Below are 24,078 nucleotides of genomic sequence, written 5' to 3' on the forward strand. Positions count from 1 at the left end.
TATCAATTTCATTCACATATGATACATTTCTCATTTCATCACATACAGAGTTATTACTAACACAGTTCATCTAGTAATCACTTAATAAAGTGCTCCGTGGGTGTCAAAGAAAAAGGTTAAGCCAGATGGGGTGGAGTGTGATTGGAATAGATAAAGGGACAAAGAAAAGGGAGCACCTAGGAAAATAAATGCGGATATCACTCAGTTGTTGAATTAAAGAAAGGCGTCTATGAATGTGAATAGATGAACTGTGTTAGTAATAACTCTGTATGTGATGAAATGAGAAATTTATCATATACAAATGAAATTGATATTATTGCATACAGCTGAATTAAATTCAGTCTCTCAAAATTTCTTTGATTTTGTGTACCACTTTAAGCATTCATTGCCAAGTTTGTTTAATGAAATGTTATACAGCCGACCACTTTTCTGCAATTACACTTTGACCCAGGTCGGTGAGTATCAAGGGTTTACCTCGTTATCACCTACCACCCGGTGTGATTGTGGGCAAGTGTTTCAGGGTATCCTTGTGTCGGGGAGGATAGTTGGAGGCTCCGTTCCCCAGTGGAGAGCACTATCTCCGTTTTGCCAGGCAATTTTATGTTCAATGTCCCACTGAGGGTGCCATCTTGAGGTCAAGCATGGGGGAATAGTTGTGGGAGAGTCGGTCGCGGTCCGGGTCTCCGCGATTTCGGGTCGGTTACGGTGTTTTAACTGTTCCTGTTGTACATGACGTCAGGGGAGGACAGGTGGGGGCTCCACTTCCCAATGAACAGCACGGTTTCGGATTTGCAAGGCTATTTTTATCTTCGCTGTCTCACTGTGGGCGCCATCTTAAGGTCAGGTAGGGGGGATTTAGTTGTGGCCCTTGTCTCCAAGATCGTTGATTGCAGATTCTTCGATTTTCTGAGGTGTGGAGTCGGGGGAAGACGGTCGGAGGCACTCTTCTCCAGTGTTGCTTGGTGTATGGCTTTCTTGGATAGAGTTAGTGAGCGCGATGTCCAGATAGTTGCCAGGGTTTCAACATGGCCATGTCGAGCTGTCAATTCCACCCCAAGTCCTTCTGCATAATAATCCCCAAATATGTAAAGGCATTAACTTGTTCCAAGGGACTTTTATTCAACAATATGGCTCCTCTGAATGCTCTATGTGGGTTAAAAGACATACATTTTGTTTTAGACACGTTAATTTCCAAGCCAGTGCAAAAGAGATCTCTTCAAAAAGTAGCAGAGCTTGCTGTAGACCACTCTGCATTTTCGAGATAATTAACGTGTTGTCCACGAACATTAAAATAGGAATTTTTACACCTGCCAGAACTGGGGCATCAGTAGGGGTAAACTCCAGCAGTTTTGCAATCCTGTTAATAAACTGAGAAAATAGTGTAGGTGCCATAACGCAACCTTGGCGTACACCTTTCTTGATGGGAAAGGGATTTGTAACGTTACCCTGTGAGCCCCAACAAATTTGGGAATAATTGCCCTCATGAAGTCTAGCAATAAGGGTTAGCAGTTCAGGAGACATCCCCATCTCTTGCAGTACTGCCCATAATTTGCTACGAGGGAGAGGTCAAATGCTGACTTGAGGTCGACAAAGGCGGCGTACAAACTGCCTTTGCCCAGAACCACCGTCTTCCAGTATAATAAGATGAATCAGGACACCTGGTCAATAGTACTGGTACATGCCCGGAAGCCACTTGGATGACAAATAGCAAGAAAAAATATGGAGCATTTCCAGTGTACTTGCATGAATATTGTGTTTACTGAAATCAAAAAACATGACTGATAGAAAACAATGGGAAAATCAGGGTGGCTCAACGTATCCAAGCTATGTAGAAGACTTTCATCCCAAATCCTTCATTTCTACAGGAGAAGGGTAAGAGACTGAATGCTAAGTAAATGTGCCTATTGTAAGTAGTTGGGGAAACTGGTGAATTATCTTTTGAGAGAGCTGTCTGACAAAGATGAAAAACTCATACATCACTACCAGTAGATTTGTAGCACAAACGGTGCAATAAATAAATGTGTCCTGGAAAACTTCCTTTTTATGGCACACATTTTCAAATCAATGGCACAATATTCTGTTGGTCTGACTGTTAAAAGAGATATCAGCTACACCCCTTCTAAGTTCGTGACACATTGCATTTGTCCTCTTGCCATGCAAGTCCTGGTCAGGACAGTTTAAAGAGTAACAGAGAACTTCCTCTGCTGCTCCCTACTTACTTCCTTGCAAGGCGTTCTTGTGCTCACCCCACATCTGTTACATTTCCTGGGCTGAGCACTGCACAGACCCAACACAAATTAGGAAATGAACAAAACCAAATCCATCTCTAGCCCCCCTCTCATTCTTTGGGTTTGCCAGGTAGATACAATGTTTGTTGTACAGGGCCTACTTAGCGCTGGACTGTGAAATAAAACCGGCCCTGGCAAAGTGCCGGCATGCTCGGGTGAGACTCTCAGCATGACAATGAGGCCATTGGGAGTGGCTGACCTCTTTTTGAACGTCACAGCAAGCACTAATGCTACCTGGGGTGAGTGAAAGGGGCTGTGCAGGGATACTGATTAAGCGTGATGCCCATCTAAAAGGCTCTACTTTTGTTTCCAGCAGCAGCCGTCTGCCACCTTGGTATCTGGGGGGGGGGGACTCTGGTTCACCACTAAATGAAAATAAAAATTAATGCAAGCAGCAAAATCAGCAAAAAGAAACATGTTTTTGAGAACAGAAAATAATGATTTTCTTGTAAACATTCCTTTGAAAAATGATAACTTGTGGTAAAAATAGCAAAGGGAAGGGAGTATAGACATGCAGAACAGTAACAAAATGCACTGAGCGAGGAGAGCAATGTGGAGAGAGGCAAAAAGAAAAGTGAGACAGCAGAGTGGAGAAGAATGACAAAATATGGGAACAGGAAATCATGTTAGGAAAAAGGAAAGGTAGAGGCGAGAGGATAAGAGTGCTAGATATGCAGACACATTGTTGGAGTGAGGGGGAAGTACTGATAACATTGTGGAGAGATGGGCAGAAATTGTTAAAGATAGAGAGAAAGCTGGATAGCAAAAGTGATAAAGATGGAGGCAGGAAAGTGGTAGACGATGTGGCATAATGGCCAGCGCTGTCAACTTTGGAACTTGGGAACCAGGTTTGAGTCTCAGCGTCGGCTCAACATTCTGTAATTCTGGACATATCACTAAAGATCCCAGTGCCTAAAAAAATGAATGTGTGCATGTAAAGCACTTCAAAACCTTTTAGTAGAGTGTGCGCTACATGAAACTACCAAAAAAGTGAATGGCGAAGGAAATGATGGAGAGAAGAAAGCAGATGAGTGTGTCAAACATTTCCTGGGCTACGAGAAAAAAGGTAGGGTGATTACTACTCCTATGCACTATCCTAATTATCTCCCTCAGTCTAGGGCTTAGTTTAGAGGTTATTGGCATTCCAGAAGGTAGTGCTAAATGTAGATTACAATCCACCAGTGGAATTTGCTTCATCAAAGGAATGGTAAAGGAAATTCCATCTGTGGGTTCTCCTTTGGTTTAAATTCTGCCTCCAGGCACATGAAGACTTTTTGTTAGCCTGCAGCAAAGCAATAAAGAGGACACATAATAATATAACATTAAGAGGGATATTTACTAACATTTTACACCATGTTTGCATCACAAAAGTTACACAACTTGTTTAGCACTGGAAACATTGTACAAGTAACACAAAGCAGCACATAGCGCTGCTTTGCAATACTTAGCACCAAGGAGGCATACCATGGATGGAGCATTGGCCTTCCCATGCACCCACCCAAGGTTTCTCATGCTAAACCCAATTCACTAAATAAAGTAGACAGGGTTTAGCGTCAGAAAACTGTGCCCTTTTGCAGTAGGCGCAAGAAAGGAGAAATGCTTTCATTTCTCCTTCCTTTTCCAACTTTGTATGTGTGCTGGACTGTACAGCACACATGCAACGATGGAAAATGGTTTAAGTCAGTCTATGCAAAGTATTTTGTACTGGAAGGGGTACAAACCTATGCTAGACTCACAGAGACACCCTTGACATTAGCTCAAAGGTGTCTCTGTGGTGCACAACAGCTAATTTCAGCGCTGGCGTTAGGGATGGGGGAGGAAAATGCCATATTTCAGTACATTTAGTGCTCTTCTCCTCTATCCTTTTAGCGCAGCGCAGCATTTACGGCTGCTGCCCTGCACTGCATGAACAAGTGTTAAATCTACCCTTAAGTACACTACAAAGACATTCAAGGGGTAGTGGGACGTGAAAGAGGCAGACAGGAGAGAGCAAGACAGGAGAAAAAGGAAAGGTGTTCAAGACAGAGAAATCAAATAAAACTTTAATCAGTGATACAAAATGACAGAAGGAATAAGGTCCTGAGAGGTATACAAATAACTGAAGAAAGAGCCCACAGGGGAGTCAGGAGTTGGAGACAGAGGGGGATTGTAGACAGTGAGAAAGATACGAAAAGAGAGAGGGAAAATGTGAGAGACTGAGTGGAGCCCATAGGTAGAATGAGAGACAAAAAGGAGAGAAAAAGAAGTAGAGTAAGAGAGAACAAGGAAAAATTAGAGAGGGGCAAAAAGTGATAGGGAGAACGAGAGAGATGCAACCAGCAAGTATGAAAGGGGAATAGAGACAGAGAGAAAGAAAGGCATTTGGAGTGAATTGCAGCAACTTTTCCATATTCTGATCAAATCTCTACCCACAATACAAAAGACATCAAATACGAAGTTGTGTGCAATCCTCAAGGACATCGCTTGCAGAGAGGCTCTTGAGTGACAACCAAAAGAGGAAGACCCCAGGTTCCTTGACGGTGAAGAAAAACCTCCAGGCAAAAAGGATGTGGATGGTTCTCTGACTCATGGACTGATATAATACAGGATTTTCAGGGATCTTTGGTGTGGGGATCACAGACTAAGGGACCAATAGGAGACTAACACATTCATCCACCCAAAGTAGAGATATGTATAGGCCTGAAGATCAGATGAGGAGACCTGTGGGCGAGATGCAGTGAAATAATGGTGTGTCTTGTTGTGTGCCTATGGCCAATGTTACTGACCCCATGAGTTTAGAAAGCTTAATTCATCTCCCAAAATTACTCCTGATACTAAGCAACGTTTCATGAAAGGCCATTATCCACAAATGTGGGCCAGTTGTTCTTTCAGTGCCCGGGCCTAATTATGGGGGTCATTAGGATGGCGAACTGACCTGCGTCCGTCCGCCAACCCCGAGGAAGAGGGACCGTCCGCATGGGCAGCGGCGGTCCCTCCATGCAAATTAGGATGTGACCGCAACCCTGGCGGTCACATCCTGTTCCATTAACCTGGCGGTGGGTGCTGCTTGAAGCAGCACCCGCCGCAAGGTTAAAAATTAATGTTTAACATTTACATGCACAAAGCGGCAGGCACCGCGTGGTGCCTGCCGCTTTGTGCATGTAAATGCTCGGGGGTACCATAGGTACCCCCATGTGCACCACCCACCCCCCGACACCCTGGGGGCACGCAACGGGCCCCCATACACCAAAGACCACATGCTTTTCCACGACGGAAAACCCACCGTGGAAAAGCATGTTTCCGCATGAATCCTAATATGGATGGCGGTGTTGATAGACACCGCCACCATATTAGAGCTTTTCCGCTGCGGGACCACGGCGGAAAAGCAGCGGACGGTCTTCACGTCTGCAGATGACCCCCCTGCCATCCTAATCTGGTGGGGGGTCTTTGCAATCACCGCAGCCGTGAATCCGCATCCTCCGGCCCGGCGGTGGCTTCCGCCGGCCCGGAGGATGCGGATTCTCCGCAATCCTAATCGGCCCCTCCGCAATCCTAATCGGCCCCTTAGTTCCCAATCCGACTCTGCCTTACATGTGCTTAGCCTTCTTTTCATAATTTATTTTGTACTGTGGAAGAATAATCTCTGTAAACAAATTGCTTGGCCTGGATGTTAAGCCAAGGATACTTTAAAATAGAATACTGAGGATGGGTGAAATGTGGATTGTGTGGTGATGGGTGAGAGAATTGTATGAGGTGTGTGCTTAATCTCTAGGTGACGGTTAGGCAGACTCCTATAGTACTTTGAGGTGGCTGTACCTCTCTGCTTCTTATAAGAATAAACCTGAGTTAAACCTAATCCTGTATTAATTGTAACAAACTTGGCAAACAAGGATGAAGGACATCACAGAAGAAGGAAGGAGCAGGCAGAGAATTTTTACTTTACCAACATTGATGGTGAATGGAGAACCACAGGGAGAGCAGCGCTTAGGGAAAAAGAAAGCAGCGGCTGGCATGACTCGCAGGTAGGGGGCCGGGCAGGGAGGGTCGAGGGGAGTCGTGCAGGGGGTCATGATTGCCGGAGGGAGAGAAATTTTTTTAAATCACTTACCTTGCTGCTGCCTGGATGCTTGTCGCTGCTCCTGCTCTCCTGCTTCTTATTTCAGGAACAGGATGCAGGCATCCAGGCCCCCTCCTGTAAGCCAAACACAACGCTGGAATTGCAGCATTGTGAAGGGACTGAAGGGGTGGGCATGTTCTCCATGCAGGCTGTAATGCAGCAAGTGGGAAAGTGCGCATGACTGGTTTGGGCGGCCCAGGAGACCGGACCAAGCAGTCACTGCACACTTTTAGGAGTGGGCACACCACTCCTTCCTTGCCCTGCTCGCTGAACATGGTGGCCCGCCCACCTGCAAAGCAGCCAAACATAAAATGATATTAACTTAAAGTTATTATTTTATGTTTTTTGCTTCTGCACTGCTTGAAAGAAGTGGGGCGATGCTCCTCCTCCATAGCGGACGAGCCGCCCCTGGAATGCAGAGCTTATTAACCTTCTGTCGATATCAAATACGAGTGACTTCCTATTGAGTTTATTATATGTGGCGCTGCTAGCAGCAGTTTCCGTTGTTTTCTGCTGATCTGGACTCGCTGGCCTAATTCCTTTAACCTGGCCGAGTGATCGCTAATCTGCTAGCCGTTAGTTCTTCACGTGCCTGTGACGTGATTGCGCGAGGCTTTACTGGAACTGAACTAGTAAATGCTTGATACCATCAAGAAGCAAGGTTTGACATTTTAAAAGGGAACACAAAATGCTCATCGTTTATCTCTGCATGGCACCCCATTTTTTTTCAGCAGAAGTTCAGGTCATCAGCAAGACCTAAGAGGAAGAAATCAGAGTGAGTGTTCGGGCGAAAGAGGGCAAGTTGATTTTGGCTGAAACAAGCACACTCTAAAATTATTTGCTTCAGCTATTCAGTATTCTCTGATGCCCAAAGTAAATAAGAATTTTGAAACGCTGGCAAGGTCATGCTACAAATTAGAACATTTTCATTTTTTAGCCGAATTCATGCTGGTTGATACAATATCAAAAACGTATCTGATCAAGGAATTATGGATGGTAGCCAAAGAGTATATTCAAAATAAACGCCCTTCCAGAGAATAACAACTGTGAATCATTACCAGCCAAAACTTTAACGGAGAATGGTCTATACTTTGTTTAGGGGAAAAATAAAAGTCTGATGAGAAAATAAGCACCTTAATCTTGCAGATGATTTGTTAGAGGCTCTCCTCCTAAACATTTTTTATCTTCAAAAAATAGAATAATTCTTTCGTCTCAAAAAAGTATTACACGAATTAGACAGCATCCACTGTTCATTTTCTAAATAAAGAAATAGAAGGCTGGGGAGCAGGCCAAGTGCAGCCATCTTGTTTCTAGGATCTCGTTGAATCCAGCTGCTGGCAAGGACAACTCCTATTTTTCCCCTTCCAGCTACTCTCATGACCTAACCATGCCTTCCTCTGGCCTAAGTAGTCTCTTATAATGTTGCAGGACGTCTCAGTGGAGAGACCGCTGTTTCTGCATATTTCTAGTGTGTTTAACAGTACTTAGGGCCTCATTTATGGAAAGAATTGCATCACTGGGGAAAAACAGTGATGCAACACTTCTCCTTGTGCCATCCTTGCGACACCATGGATGTGCTGTATTTACACTATTTCGTTCCATGTCACCAGGATTGCACATATACATTAGAAATCCTCACGAAACTGGTGGTGCAGTAATGGTGCATTGCTGGAGTGTGTCGCCAGACTGAATAAGCTGCAACTCCAGCACTATGTCATTAAACATGGGGTGGTTCCCATGTAAAAGACCCTGTGTCACTCCTTACGCCTGCTTGAAGCTGGATTGTTACGGAGGGAAGTCGTATGAGTGGCTGTGAAATCTCATAGATTTCACTGCGCCACTTCTACAAGGCTTTTTTTGACATGGGAATGCGCACCCTCCGTACACTATACCTGACATAGGTATAATGTAGCGCAGTGCTTTAAAAAAATCACTTTGTAAATTGGGCAAAGTGTGGCACATTGCTTAGACCACCGCAGCATCACAAAAAAGTGATGCACCAGCGGCGCAAACCCTCATAAATTAGGGCCTTAATTTGTAAAAGAATGAGTGCTGGTGACCAAATCTCTGCTCAGAAGCCCTCTGCCTGTGCTATTAAATATTGACTCACTGAACACCAAGGCTGCATAGCCTTGAATCCACTGTATGCCGCTTTAATCCACTACCAGTTACTCCCTGTCCATTTTTCTCACTCTTTCAGGTTCCTGCTTTCTCCCACTTTCACAGTTTTTCTGTCTTTCTCCTCCTTTTTTTCCCTTTGTGTGTTTTTTCCTCTCTTGCTTTTGGTTAAGCTCTGATGATGAAAAATAAGTGCCGGTCCCCCAAAAAATAGTACTGGTGGGACCCACTGGCAACTAATGGCTCAAACTAAACACTGGTGTGCCAAATAGGAGGTTAAAGCTAAAATGGACGGTCCAATACTGGAGGTGTTTCAGTTCACTGCATATTCTCTTCACATTAGGGGAAATGTTCATTTGGCCCATGAGCGTACAAATGTTCCTAGACGCTGACACTTTCATCCTAATAGGCTGTACATCAATGTCTTTCATATTATCTTTATATGCAGGAGCACTATGATGAAAAAAGATGGCAACTCACACTGTCAGTGTGCAGTAAGTTTGCTTGGATTGATATTTTGCCAGTTTTCCATTATTATATTCTGGCCCATTACCTTCCTGGCTCTGTGCTGCAATCCGAGCAAGGAGGACGCGTCTTCTGCTTGCCAAGGTAATCTTGCAGCTCTAACTGAATTTGGCAAGCTGATTGAGACAACATCACATTTGATTGTCTTCTAATACAACGATTTGGGCGATTGAAACACAGAGTAGTGTGCCCTGTTTCTCAAACAATAATTCCATGCACATGAACATTTGTGATGCTTTTGCTTCCGGATGTTCACGTCAAAATGATTGCTTGTATTTCTCTCTCTTCCAGTTTGCCAACCCTGATTTTATGCAGCCGATATCAGATATTGTTGATGATGTGATCCAAAGTTGTCCAATTGATGTTCGCCGACCACTGTACAAGGTAAGACCCACACTGGGCAGAATTTCGTAGAAAAACAACTAAAGAATATACTGTTGCCCCTACATTTCGCAAGCCTTAATTTTCACTTTAAAATATGAAAAAAGGAAAAAAATTCCAGTTAACAAATGTAGGGTCCATTTTTTGCATGGGTCGGCTGCAGTCTTGTTTGAGATTGGTACATTTTATGTTTCTGAATCTGAAGGGCGGCTTTGTGTAGACTGTAGCATAGTAGTCCAAAAATATTGAAATCTACAAAACTATACATACCCCAGTCGAGTGGCAACAGGAAATTATTGCGCAATTCTATTTTATATATTATTTGATTAATTTTTTAAAATACAAGAACACATTAGCAAATCTGTTACAGGGGTTGCATCATTTAAATCACTCGCTCTATTATATTTGTATTGCATTGTACTATAGTCGCATTTATGTATAGTGCCATTCTTTTGGTGAGGCACCTAACCGCATTTGTGAAGTGGTAGCATTATATTCCCTTTGAGCGATTTAGATAGAAGATAGCTTGTCAGTCTTGGGCAGTGTTTGATGTCATTTGTGAGTACCACAGTAGTCCTCCAATCATGTTTTGCCACTATGCTCTGTTATCAATTGAATTGAAAATGAATGAGATAGCAGGCTCCCTTGTTAGATGCGAATGCAAGGATGGTTAGAAAGTGTTTGTGTGCAGAGTGGCCAATGTGGGAAGTATTGCTGTGATGTGCAAGGGTAGAGACTGCTTAAAACATGCCGCAGCAAGCATGTAACTGCATATGTGCAAGGGTGTGCCAGAAAAGTGAGAAAAAAGGTGCTGTTATCCATGCAGATTACAACTATCTTTGGAGTGGTCTGTACCATTCAAATTAAACCATAATGAATATAGAGCATATAAACTTGTCAAGAGGTGAATGGAGCTTACCTTGAGAGAGGCAATCTTACATTAGCTATATTGTATGTCTGGAGTTCACACAGGACTGCAAAAGAATCCTGTGGGCACTATGCAAACAGCCACGGTGGTATGGCCCATAAATATTGAAGATAAAATATGGATGTACTCAAATATCCAGGATAAAATATCTAATTCAAAATATCAAACAGTAGGTATAGATTTTCTATATCTTAATCCACAGGTTTTTTTGGTCTTGAGCTTTTGTCCACAATATTCTTGCATCTCGATATTCTCAGCCTCTATATTCAATAGCACAATTAGACATGGTATAAGCTTTTAGGAGCTCCTGCATTAGCAGCAGGAAGCAACTCACTGAAATAAGCATTATACAACCAGCCATACTATTTGCTGTTATGATCCACTACTCTGCGAGATTCTATGGAATTCCGCCAATGGGCAGAAAATACGCTGTTTGTGCTGTAATTTAGCACTGTAGTACGAGAAGCGCTGTAAATCACCACAATTGGCACCATGCGGTGTGCAAGGTTGCATGCCCATTTGAGTTGATTTTGCTGCCACTCAAGTAATTAGGAAAGACAGAACAGATAGAATTGGTGGTGGCCTAGCTATTGTTTACAAAAATGAAGTGCAACTCTCCTGTGTTAAAAACGCCGAACACTTAACCTTCGAATACCTTAGCGCCAAAGTCATTATTCAGGTTTCCACCCCAATTCGCCTACCTAACATCTACCACCCTACGGGTGATCCACTTCCCTTCGTTGAGGAACTATCCAACCTTCTTTCTCAATCCTCTCTCTCCAACTCGAAAAACATCTTCCTTAGAGACTTTAACATCCACTGGAACAATACTGCTGACCTCACAGTCACCCATCTCTTCAATCTTCTAGAAATAAATGGCCTTGTTCAACTTTGTCACTCGCCCACCCACGCCAAAGGTGCTACTCTCAATGCCACCATATCCAATAATGACCTGGCTACCATCTCCAGCATCCTTCCCATTGAGTGGTCTGACCATCACCTCATCCTGTTCAAGATCGAATCTACTCCCCTCCCCCTCCTATTAAAAACCACCCACCCTTGAAATGGACAAAAAACCTCAACCAAATCCCTCCTGGCGAACTGGAGTTTAAACTACAAGCTCAACTTCTTCTTACCCCTCTATCCCAAGACGCAAATGAGCTCACCAAACTCTTCAACAAGACCACCAGTGAGGTCATAGATCTCCTAGCCCCTCCCAAACTAAAAAAACAAAGAACCATTCCATCTAAAACTTGGTTTAACTCTGATCTCAATGACTAATGGCGTTCACTTAGATGGACTGAAAGATCTTGGAGACAACACCCGTCTGCCGCCCATCTTGCCTGTCTCAGAGCTGCTAGATCATCTTATAAAAAACACATCTTCAAAGAAAAGGCCTCCTTTTTCCAAATGCAACTCGATCGGGCAAAAAACAGACCCAGAGAATTATTTAAAATTGTTTGCAACCAAACATCCACAGCCCCCCCTAAACTTACTACCTCAACAAATAAATATGAGGAAATTACCAAACTTCTCGGATAAAATTGCAAAAATCGAGCACTCCTTCCATCTGAGATCACACCCAATTCCCCTCTTGTCGCTGACAATACACTTATTGATCCTCCTGTATTAACTCTGTCTCCTTACCCTTCCACTCCCCCTCTCGCTACTACCCCTCCAGATCCCAGCTTTCCCCCTCAGCAACTAAAAAACTATGCACCTTGGTCTAATTTCCTCCCCGTGACTGAACTCGAAGTCTCTAACCTCATAAACAAACTTAAACCGTCCTCACACACCAAAGACCCTATACCCCCCAGTCTTATCCAGAATCTCAACCACATCATTGCCCGTTACTGGACCAACATCATCAACACCTCATTCTTCACAGGTTGTGTCCCGGACTCTCTTCAGCTTGGTCAAATGATGCCTCTCCCTAAAAATACCACCTCAGACTCTAATGACCTCAACAACCTCTGCCCTTTCTCTAACCTACCTCTTTGTTCCAAAGCCCTGGAAAAATGTGCTCTGCTTCAATTAGATAAACACATTAACAACTTCAACCTTCTTGATCTCTTGCAATCGGGCCTCAGAAAAGTCTGCAGCACGGAAACCACCATGCTAAATATAATCAACTACATTCACGCTTCCCTTGACAATGGTGAATCCTGCCTACTTATTCTCCACGACCTCTCGGCTGCCTTTGATACAGTCAACCACAACTCCCTGCTCAACTCTTTTTTAGTAGTAAAACAAAGTTTATTTAGACAATAGTCTATAAACCATACACAAGGCCATGGATCCACTTAGCAATAGAACATTTTACATCATAGTTCATTTTAACATTCTGTACACATTTAAAACCATTAAAACATTACATTAACATTTTCCATATTTTAAATCTTAGTGTCTTAAAATTTCTCAACTTCCTTGGAATGCCTATGTTACGGCTTCTCTTGTTGCTTTTAAAAATTTTCCCAACGCAATTGTAATATCTAAAAACGACATTTCTGTAAGGAGAACAACAGCCTCCGATCGTGTGTTCACCTTATACTTTAAAAATATTGGACGTAAAAACATTCTTCGCACTGTTAAAATCAATATACTGTCTAGTAGTATATGTAAAATATCATTCTTTACACCTTGGCCACATTTACAAATACCATCAGGTTCGATCAGGGCTACTTTTAATTTGCTGTCGATCTTCCACGGGTTTAGTCCTACCCGAACCTTCATGATTTCGTACCTTAACCATTTACTGGGTAGCACATCCAAATATGGAAACCGGACCTCCTTTTCCCATTCATTCCTTACCCAGTTCACTGATTTTTTAAACTTCAGGTACTCTAGGTCTTGTGATCTAGAGCGTTCAACTCACTCAAGTCCCACTTCGGCCTTAACGATCAGGTCCTTAATAGGTTCACATTATTTTTCCAACACAGAACACAACAATTCAAAATGAACGACTGACTATCCAACCCCTCTCCGGATTCCCTAGGCGTCCTCCAAGGTTCTATTCTCTCCTATTCACTCTTTAACCTCTTTATGGAACCTCTTACCCTCATCCTGAAACAAGCTGGAATCAACTACCACCTCTATGCCGACGACTCACAACTGTACTATAAGATTAGGTCCCACACTGATGTACTTCATTTTAACCATACCTTAACCAAATCCAACACTGGTTCCACTCCAACCAACTCAAACTCAATCCCAAGAAAACTGAAATCATCCTCTTCCCTCCTAAAAACAACGGACTCCCCGTCCAAACCTGGATCTCTGACCTCAATCACTCAACTGCTCGCTCTCTTTGTCCAACTCTGTGAAATCTCTTGATTTTACCGTTGACGACAATCTAACCCTCAACATCCACATAAAAAACTCTACTGAAGGAGCTCTCTTCACTCTCCATCACCTGAAGAAAATCAAACCCTTCTTCCCCGGAAGACTTCAAATGGGTCGTCCAATCCCTGGTACTCTCAAAAGTCGACTATGGAAACCCTATCCTCACATGAACCCCCAAAGTCCACCTAGTCCCACTCGGATCTGTGCTCCACCTAGCAGCCAGGCTCATCACTGGCTACAAGCGCTTTGATCACATCTCCCCTGCCCTGAAGGCTCTCAACTGGCTGCCCGTTGATGGTAGATCCTCCTACAAGACAGCATGCATCACACATAAAGCCCTACACCAGAATGCACCGCTGTCCCTCACAATCAAACTTAAAAAAGAGGGTAGCTCCAGAACTATGAGGAGCGCAAACACTTTCTTCCTCCTCCCTCCCTCATTCAAAAAGAAAACCACTCAATCTCGGTCCTTCTCTGGAAATACGCTGATCATCTGGAATTCCCTCCCTAAGGAATTGCGCTAGAACCCTTCCTACATTGCCTTCAAAAAAGACCTTAAACTGCACCTCCTCAGCAAATACTGGGGTCCTTAAATCATATATCTGACAACCCTATTCTCTACTTCACACCCTCCCCTCACCTCTCCCTTCCCCCTTTTATCTCCCCATCCTATGTAAAAATGTATGTACATTTATCTGCTCTTGCTATGTCTCTGTTTATTAGAGCTCAATGGAACGTTTGTTTTCATTTATTGTTTCATACTGTGCTTTTTGAGCAACTCCTGTAATCTTGTTTTTCACACATGTAAAGCGCTCCGATACCCCCGGGTCTAGCCAGCGCTATATAAAACCTTTAAAATAAATGAAGTAATAAATCTACTTGATCAGCAGGAAATCTACTTTAACTTCAGCCCTCTCTGATTGCGACCAGTCACATCCGCTGACATTATTAAATGGAACCAGAAAGCACCTTGGCAACTAGAAATCTCGCCAGGGACCAACAAATCTCACTTTCTCTTCAAGTGTGCGTTGTGGAGCCTCACATTGTTCCTGCAAGGTGCCAATGGCAGAATAATTCCACCAGTCACTGACTGGCAGAATTTAGCAGGAACTCTGCATTACAAGCGTAACGTGGATTTACCCAAATACTGCCAATTCTGCAGGCAGAACAAAAATTCCGCCTGCGCTCAAATATAAGCAGCAGCACTACATGCTTTGAAGGGTTCATACATGTGTGGCAGATGTACAGCCATATGAATGGGCATTATATACCCAGACCATAGAAGTGGTCATTATAAAATAAGCCTTGATGTCTTCTTGAGAAGCTGATCGTGGGGTGGACAGCAAGCAACCAATAGGATTCAAAACTGAAGAAACTATCTGTAGAAATGATCATTAAACAAGAAACCACAGCATACACTTTGAGGGTCGATCCATACGTGTCAGAAGAGCAAGCCATAGTGTAAGCCTGAGGAGTCAAGTCAAGTCAAGTCAAAGAATTTATATAGCGCACTACATACCCGGAGGGTCTCAAGGCGCTTAGGGAGGGGAGGAGGATTACTTGTCAAATATCCACGTTTTAAGTTGCTTTCTGAATGCTAGGTGGTTCTGGGTAAGGCGAAGGTAAGTGGGGAGTGAGTTCCATGTCTTAGCAGCCAGGTGAGAGAAGGATCTGCCTCCCATGGTGGTCTTGTTTATGCGAGGAACAGTGGCGAGGGCCTGGCTGGAAGAACGTAGTTGGCGGGAGGGGGTGTAGAAGGACAGTCGTGAGTTGAGGCATTCTGGTCCGATGTCGTAGAGTGATTTGTGTGCGTGGGTTAGCAGTCGGAAAGTGATCCTCTTATTGACGGGTAGCCAGTGGAGGTCTTTCAGGTGAGCAGAGATGTGTTCGTTGCGCGGGATGTCTAATATGATCCTGGCTGATGCGTTTTGGATTCGTTGTAGTTTCTTCTGGAGTTTAGCGGTAGTACCTGCGTAGAGGGTGTTTCCGTAGTCCAGTCGGCTCGTGACCAGAGCATGGGTAACAGTTTTTCTGGTTTCGGTGGGGATCCAGCAAAATGTTTTTTTGAGCATGCGAAGAATGTTGAAGCAGGATGAGGATACGGCGCTGACTTGTCTGTTCATTGAGAGTGAAGAATCCAGGATAACGCCTAGGTTCCGTGCGTGGTCTGTCGGGATGGGTGCTTTTCCAAGGGCTTCCGGCCACCAGGAGTCATCCCATGCAGAGGGGGTTGTACCTAAGATGAGGACTGTTTTATCCGAGTTCAGTTTCAGACGGCTGTGTTTCATCCATTCGGCAACTTCTTTCATTCCTTCGTGTAGGTTAGTCTTGGCGGTGCTGGGGTCATTGGTGAGGGAAAGGATTAGTTGAGTGTCGTCCGCGTAGGAGATGATGTTGAGGTTGTGTTGGCGGGCGATGGCCGCGAGGGGGCTCATGTATACGTTGAAGAGGGTGGGACTGAGTGAGGATCCTTGTGGTACGCCACAGATGACTTCAGTGGCCTCGGACTTGAATGGTGGGAGGCGGACTCTCTGGGTTCTTCCGGTGAGGAACGAGGTGATCCATTCAAGTGCTTTTCCTTGTATTCCGATGTTTCTGAGGCGTTGTAAAAGGGTGCTGTGGCAGACTGTGTCGAATGCTGCAGAGAGGTCGAGGAGGATGAGGGCGACTGTGTCTCCATTGTCCAGTAGAGTTCGAATGTCGTCTGTTGCTGCGATGAGGGCGGTCTCAGTGCTGTGTTTTGCTCGGAAGCCAGATTGTGAGGAGTCGAGGGATTTGTTGGCTTCGAGGAAGGCGGCGAGCTGGTTGTTGACAGCTTTCTCGATTACTTTGGCCGGGAATGGAAGGAGCGAAATGGGGCGGTAATTTTTGAGTTTGGTGGGGTCCGCTGTGGGTTTTTTCAGAAGGGCGGTGAGTTCAGCGTGTTTCCAGTTTTCCGGGAAGGCGGCGGAGTTGAAGGAGCAGTTGATGACGTCTCGGAGGTGCGGTGCTATGACGGAGTCTGCTTTGTTGAAGATGTGGTGAGGACATGGGTCTGTGGGGGATCCTGAGTGGATGGAGTTCATCAGGCGGATGGTGTCCTCAGTGGAGATTGGGTTCCAGTCGTTAAGGGTGTTCAAGGGGGGAGAATGTTCAGCATATGGTCGGGTGGGTTGGTCTCCGGGTTGGTTGTCGAAGCTGTTGCGGATGTCTGCAATTTTGTTGTGGAAGAATGAGGCTAGGGAGTCGCAGAGGGCTTGAGAGGGGGTGATGTCGTTGGAGTTGGTCGAGGGATTGGTAAATTCCTTGACGATGTTGAAAAGTTCCTTGCTGTTGTGGGCGTTGTTGTCAAGTCGATCCTTGAATGCTGTTTTCTTGGCCTTTCGGATTAGTTGGTGGTGTGTGCGGGTGGCGTTTTTGAAGGCGTCCTTGGTGCTAGTGGTTGGGTCTTTTTTCCAGGCCTTTTCAAGGGAGCGGCAGAGTTTCTTGGACTTCTTAAGATCATCGTTGAACCATGAGGCCTTCTTGCTGCCAAGTTTGCTTTGACGTTTTTTCAGTGGTGCTAAGGTGTCGGCGGTGTTGGATAACCATAGGGTGAAGTTGGTGGCGGCTTGGTCTGGGTTAGAAGAGTGGGCTGGGGTGTTTAGAAGGAGCGATGAGGAGATCTGGTCGATGGTGATTTTGTTCCAGTTTCTTTGCAGAGTTGGTTGGAGGTGGTTGATGTGTTTTGGCTTGTTGTAGGTGAAGTGAACGCAGCTGTGGTCAGTCCAGAGGAGATCCGTAGTGTGGCTGAAGGAGACGTGATTGCTGGAGGTGAAGATGGGGTCGAGTGTGTGACCTGCGATGTGGGTGGGGGAAGTGACCAGTTGTTTAAGTCCGAGGTTGGCGAGGTTGTCCAAGAGGGTGGTGGTGTTGCGGTCGTTGATCTTTTCAAGGTGAAAGTTGAGGTCTCCCAGAAGGATGTAGTCTTTGGAGGGGAGCGCGTGTGGAGTGATGAAGTCCGTGATGTCTTCACTGAATTTTGCGCGGGGTCCTGGTGGTCTGTAGAGGAGGGTGCCTCTGAGTGTGGTCTTGGGGTCGATGTGGATCTGGAAGTGAAGGTGTTCGGAGTAGGCGAGGTTGTCGTCAGAGCTGGTTGAGATGCGGATTGATTTTTTATGGACGATAGCGATTCCTCCTCCTGTGTGGCCGGTACGGTCCTTGCGTGTGATCTTATAATCTTCGGGGATGGCAATGGTGATGTCTGGGGCGGAGGAAGCGTTCATCCATGTTTCTGTTAGGAAGGCGACGTCTGGAGGGATGGTGTCTAGTAGATTCCATAGGTCAATGGCGTGCCTGTGGACCGATCGGGTGTTGAGAAGGATGCATTGTAGGTGATTGGGGTCGTGGATCTGTGGTGTGGTCGTAGCGGAGGTGTTGTCGGTGCCGATGAATTTGCAGGAGTAGCAAGAGAAAGGTCCATGGGTGTGTCCGGGAGCGGCTTGGACGCAGTAGGGGGCGCGACCGGGGTTAAGGGCTAGGAGGGTGGCGGCATCGTAGGTAATGCGGGAGGGCTGGGCAGCACGAGGGCCAGGGGGTCTGGCACTGGGCGCGGTCCAGGCGCGGACGGGCGTAGACGGGCTTACCTTTGGTGCACCTTCGGCGCAAATGGGGCGCGATCGCTGCGCGTGAACGCTGCGCGCGGGAACTACTGTCATATATGGAGAGTGGAGGGGGAGGGGCGAGGGCGGCTCAGCTGGGAGGCGGGTCGGGCACACGAGGACCACAACAACAAACAAAATGGAGGCGGAGGGGGGAGCAGAGCGGAGCGCTATTGGCAAACGCGCAAACAATGTTAGGAAACAGCACAATGAAATAACTTGAGAGCTAATGAGGCAAAGCGGTAAACAAGCAGGCGAAATAAAATGCAGCTTATTGAAGTGAATCTAAGCAAAGCAGCGCTACGATACCAGGTGTCTGCCAGGGACACTGGGAGCGACCACTCGGTCCGTGAGGAGGAGCGAGTCACAGCGTCTACAGGGCGAGGAGCGTTATTTCAAGTCAGTGGGAGGGCGGCTCAGCTGGGAGGCGGGTCGGGCACACGAGGACCACAACAACAAACAAAATGGAGGCGGAGGGGGGAGCAGAGCGGAGCGCTATTGGCAAACGCGCAAACAATGTTAGGAAACAGCACAATGAAATAACTTGAGCGCTAATGAGGCAAAGCGGTAAACAAGCAGGCGAAATAAAATGCAGCTTATTGAAGTGAATCTAAGCAAAGCAGCGCTACGATACCAGATGTCTGCCAGGGACACTGGGAGCGACCACTCGGTCCGTGAGGAGGAGCGAGTCACAGCGTCTACAGGGCGAGGAGCGTTATTTCAAGTCAGTGAGAGGGCGGCTCAGCTGGGAGGCGGGTCGGGCACACGAGGACCACAACAACAAACAAAATGGAGGCGGAGGGGGGAGCAGAGCGGAGCGCTATTGGCAAACGCGCAAACAATGTTAGGAAACAGCACAATGAAATAACTTGAGCGCTAATGAGGCAAAGCGGTAAACAAGCAGGCGAAATAAAATGCAGCTTATTGAAGTGAATCTAAGCAAAGCAGCGCTACGATACCAGGTGTCTGCCAGGGACACTGGGAGCGACCACTCGGTCCGTGAGGAGGAGCGAATCACAGCGTCTACAGGGCGAGGAGCGTTATTTCAAGTCAGTGGAAGGGCGGCTCAGCTGGGAGGCGGGTCGGGCACACGAGGACCACAACAACAAACAAAATGGAGGCGGAGGGGGGAGCAGAGCGGAGCGCTATTGGCAAATGCGCAAACAATGTTAGGAAACAGCACAATGAAATAACTTGAGCGCTAATGAGGCAAAGCGGTAAACAAGCAGGCGAAATAAAATGCAGCTTATTGAAGTGAATCTAAGCAAAGCCGCGCTACAATACCAGGTGTCTGCCAGGGACACTGGGAGCGACCACTCGGTCCGTGAGGAGTCCAGTAGAATCAAAAGAGCACTGACTTATGTGAATGGTTATTATAAAACCCACCCAGCTATATGCTCTGAAGGATCCACCTAGGAGCAGCTGAGGAGTAATTATTACACAACCTTTCACAGTGTGAGCCTGAACAGTATACCCAGGAGCAATAGAGGAGCAACACATAGGAATGGGCATTATGCAACTATACAAGGACCATGTTTTGACCATCCACACATTAGTAGGTGATACTAGGGTCAAGGTGTGAGTGGGATGGTGGCTAATCCTGTGATAGGATATAGTTAGAATAGGAACATGAAAAGGGAGTGAAAAGAGGGCATCAAGAAAAGGAATGTGGAATACTAGGCCAGAGAGTCAGGTCATAATCCCTACTTCGCCTTGATGAGAAATCAGGACAATGCCAAAAGAGTATCAGAGTCAGATGGGCCGTTCTGCAACTCTGGAAATTCCCTTGTAAACCGTAGGATATGAGGCTGCTTTCACAGCAAGTTGGAGCCATGGTCCCTATTGCCCCATTCTAGTCAAGGCCTCTTGCACTGTAGGGATGGTTTAACTATTTTTTTTCCAGGGTTGATTTTGGTTCTTAGTCCAGCCTTGAGGATCCTAGTCAAGCCCTGAGGAAGAGGCTCATAATTGGTCTTTCTTTACCTAGACCCCTACACTGGGCTTTGCTGAGAGGTGAAGCTGAGTAGGTATGACATGACAGAGATAGTGTGTGACCAGGTGTGGATCTGGGAAGAAACTATAGTTTGAGCACAGGGAAAGAGAAAAGGTATTAAGGAGTGATAGAGTGTAGACCGGGCTGGCGGGGCCAGAGATGGAGACCTCTGCTCAGAGTAAGGAGCGGTCAGGCGGGCAGATGAATGTACAAAAGTCAACAAACCACTAAGTTCACACAATGCAGGCAACAATTCATCTGAATTGCAGGCAGGCAGCACTTCCACAATTACGTTTACTCTTATCAATAAGAAACCCTGAAGTTGTGGCTGATACCCAACCTAAAATCACTCCGATTCCCCATCAACACCGACCTCTCCTTCTTATAACACCTAACTAAGAAAGCCATAATATTATAGTATAAACAATTTTTCCTGCAGAAAGTAAAACCGTTCCTCTTGGAAAAAAAATTCAGAACAACAGTCCAAGTCATAGTCCTTTTGCACATCGATGGAGGAAACGCCATGCAATTCAGTCTACTTTACACCGCAATGCCCAGTTCCTCCCTGAAAGGGTATTCTACACACTGTCACACTTCTCAATAATTTGAGGAAGCACAACAATATGACTCCAACATTAAAGAAACTGCATGGGATTCCACATAATCTTGAAGACCAGCTGCATCATGTACAAGGCCATCAGAAATGGGGTGTCTGCATACTATTTACCTTCCTTGTAATCCATGTGCACAATTTAAAATTTCCTTTAGCACCAATACCAATTAGGATGACCAAATCCTTTTACCAACAGATGTTACTACTTTGGACAGTGAGAATTGCAGAAAATGGGTCCACATGGTACATTTAGATTGGACATTAGTCAAAAGTAATACTACTTTCCGCATCAATGCCACCTGACTCTTCCACAGGGTTTACATACCAGATGCTCCTGTTATCTGCAACCTGAAAATGCACATAGGCTTTGCCAAGAAGCACTAAGAATCAGTGTTGCCTGGCAGGCATAATAAATCACAGTAGTCTGATCCACTGCTGGCAGTTTCCACAAGTCTCACTGTTATGAAACTGATTCTGGAAGGATCCTATTGCAGGTGATGAAACCTACATTACTTGAACTAGTAACTGGGTGATGGGTTATGCATGATGTGGAAGAAATCTGACCTGGTCCTTTTTGGGTCAGGTGGGTCATATCTGTCTATCTAACTTTACTTACTCTTTAAAAAATATTTTGTTTAGGTAATTGTAAGCAAGACAATGTTGTATCTGGGTTCATGTATTACGTAATGTAATGGAATGTAGAATGTTGGAGTATGTATAAATAGAGCTGTGTGGAAAGTGAATGGGTTTTTCCTGGAAGCGGAGTACGTTGTTTGGCCAAGTGCTGTAGTGCTCCAGGATTTAATATAAGGAGATGGAGTAAAAAGTGCATGTACTTCGTGCACTTATCCATTACAGGAATTTGGCGACTAGTTGAATCCTGGAGGAGCGCGTTGCCTATGATACCTGTCAATTACTGGTATTGAAGGTAGTTAGACAGCAATGGATTCCAATTCCTATTCCTATTGGATTGGGTTTGGACAGCTCATTGGGGACGATATTGAGCCTCTGACCATTGTGTGGATGCCTCAATATTTCGGGTATTTTGGATTGATTGGTGTGGTGATGGGCTTTGGTTTGCCTGTCACCGCTGAGATCAACGGTCTAGTTAGTGAAGTACCGCTGCATACCCCGTACTTACAGCAACAGTGTGGCACAAGGGCAGCGTCCCTCTGAAGGGTTCTTGATTTCCTTTGAATGAGGCACGTGCATAGATTATTTGCCGCTGATGCTGATCCATTTCTAAACGACTGATACTGATGCAGCATACAACATGAGAGAGCTTCTTCAAAGCTTACTTTCTTCATGCTCACTGCTAACATTGCGTGCAGAGATAGTATACATGTGTTCCTTCCCTTCACCATTACACCGGAACTGCGTCGTACATTGACATCTTGTTTCATTGTGTAAAACGTGCAATGTGCAACACCACACTGCTACACTCCTGCACTGATGCAGGCGCTCATTAGCACAGGAGTTTAGCAGTGTGATGTTGACAGAGTTTGTATGGTAACTTGCTAATATCATTCTGCACTGCAGTGATCTTTAAGAAGTACACTGTTTCTCACATTGTTCTTGAAACAGTTATTTGTTATTGCAACTGTAAGGTACTTTTGTTTGGTAGCTTTTCTACCTGCAAAGTACTGTGATATATCGCGCCTCCCACTTGGATGTGATTGTTCTCCAGTACCATTTAGGGTCTCTGAAGTACACTTTTGATGTTTGTTCTGGAAACCAATACAGAAGCTAAGTGTGCTTCACAGACATTTTCACTAACTCCTCAGCAGCCTTTTCTTGCATCACTTGGGTATCCATCTATTAAGTGGCCTTAGTGGAAGGCATACTTTCTAAATTATATTGATACAATTCATGATGAGGCCCTAATACAGGAACGGAGGAAAATAATTTGGGTACATTCATTAGGTCCCCAGAGGTTGAAAGTATATAACAGAATGAGACGAAACCCAGTTCACCCTCTGAAGGAGATATCTTTGTTAATCCTTTAGTAAATTTGGACAACTATTATACTCCATGTGTGTGTATTGCAATCAATAGGCTTAATTTTTTTCAAAGAAAAAAGGAAAAGATTAACCTATTGATGAATATGTATCAGTGCTGAAGAAATTTGCAATTATGTGTAGATTTGGTTCTCTGCAAGATTATTACATTAGAGATTAAATTATAATGCATGTTAATAGCCAATATATTCATGAGCATCTGTGGCCAAATGGGGATTTGCAATTTGGTGAAGTCATTGCTATTATTCTAAAGTGGAAATTTCTAATAAGTGTGCCAAGGCTCCTTGTTAACATGGTTAAGCAAAAGAAAAGTTTAAAAAAATAGGAAGAATGTATCTTCTATTTAGAATGAGGACCCAAATAGATGGTCAAGAACAAACTGGAGGGATGCAATCAATCAATCAAACCGGATTTATAGAGCGCTGCTTATCACTCGTGAGGGTATTGAAGCGCTGAGGGGGATGCAGCTGCTGCTGAGTGCTATCCATTGAACAATTAGGTCTTCAGGTCTTTCTTGAGCTTCTGCAGGGTTGAAGCTGTTCAGAGCTGGAGTGGGAGGTTGTTCCAATACTTTGCCGCTAGGAGGGAGAAAGCACGGCCACCACTCCTGCTTGGAGTGTTGAGTGTTTTTTGTCATTGAATTGTTTTGAAAAAAGATGCAAAACCTAAGGTACATAAAATAAGTGATTTGCCTATAATTGTGAGAGAGGAAGTAAAATGTGAGATTGAGAAACTCTTGCGAGTTGGGATTATTGAACATGGAGAAGCAGCAGAGTGTATTGCACCATTGGTGGTGGCGAGAGGGTTGAATGGAAAAATAAGTTTGTGTGTAGATCTAAGAGACCACAATAGGAATATTGGGGTAGAAAAGTTTCCTCTCCCAAAGATAAATGAAATGTTAACCTAAACTAAAGGCATGCAGTGGTTCTCTTCAATTGATGTATCCTCTGCATACCATCCCATTCCTAAACATCCTGAGAGTCAATGTATGACATTCATGACACCGACTGGGTGTTTTAGGTTTGGAAAAATGCCATCCAGATTTTCTTTGTTGGCTGCTGTCTTTCAGTAATTAATATTCAAGTTGTTTAACCGCATCGCTGCGGCGGTGATTTTCGCGCTGTGCAGCTTTTTTTCAAAAGCCGCGTTAGATGACG

General features: G+C 44.9%; 1 protein-coding gene across 3 annotated transcripts in view; it reads left to right on the forward strand.

Annotated features, from left to right (window-relative positions):
- LOC147666710 (actin-related protein 3B-like) overlaps window positions 1-24,078 on the forward strand; it is a 605,074-nt gene that overhangs the window by 498,468 nt on the left and 82,528 nt on the right. For all 3 annotated transcript variants that reach the window (XM_086948942.1, XM_086948944.1, XM_086948943.1), the window contains one exon: window positions 9,319-9,411. In XM_086948942.1, the coding sequence (XP_086805068.1) occupies window positions 9,319-9,411 (93 nt within the window). The remainder of the gene's footprint in view (window positions 1-9,318; window positions 9,412-24,078) is intronic.

This window comes from Lissotriton vulgaris, unplaced genomic scaffold, assembly GCF_964263255.1.
Source record: "Lissotriton vulgaris unplaced genomic scaffold, aLisVul1.2 SCAFFOLD_485, whole genome shotgun sequence".
In the NCBI taxonomy this organism is placed as follows: domain Eukaryota; kingdom Metazoa; phylum Chordata; class Amphibia; order Caudata; family Salamandridae; genus Lissotriton; species Lissotriton vulgaris.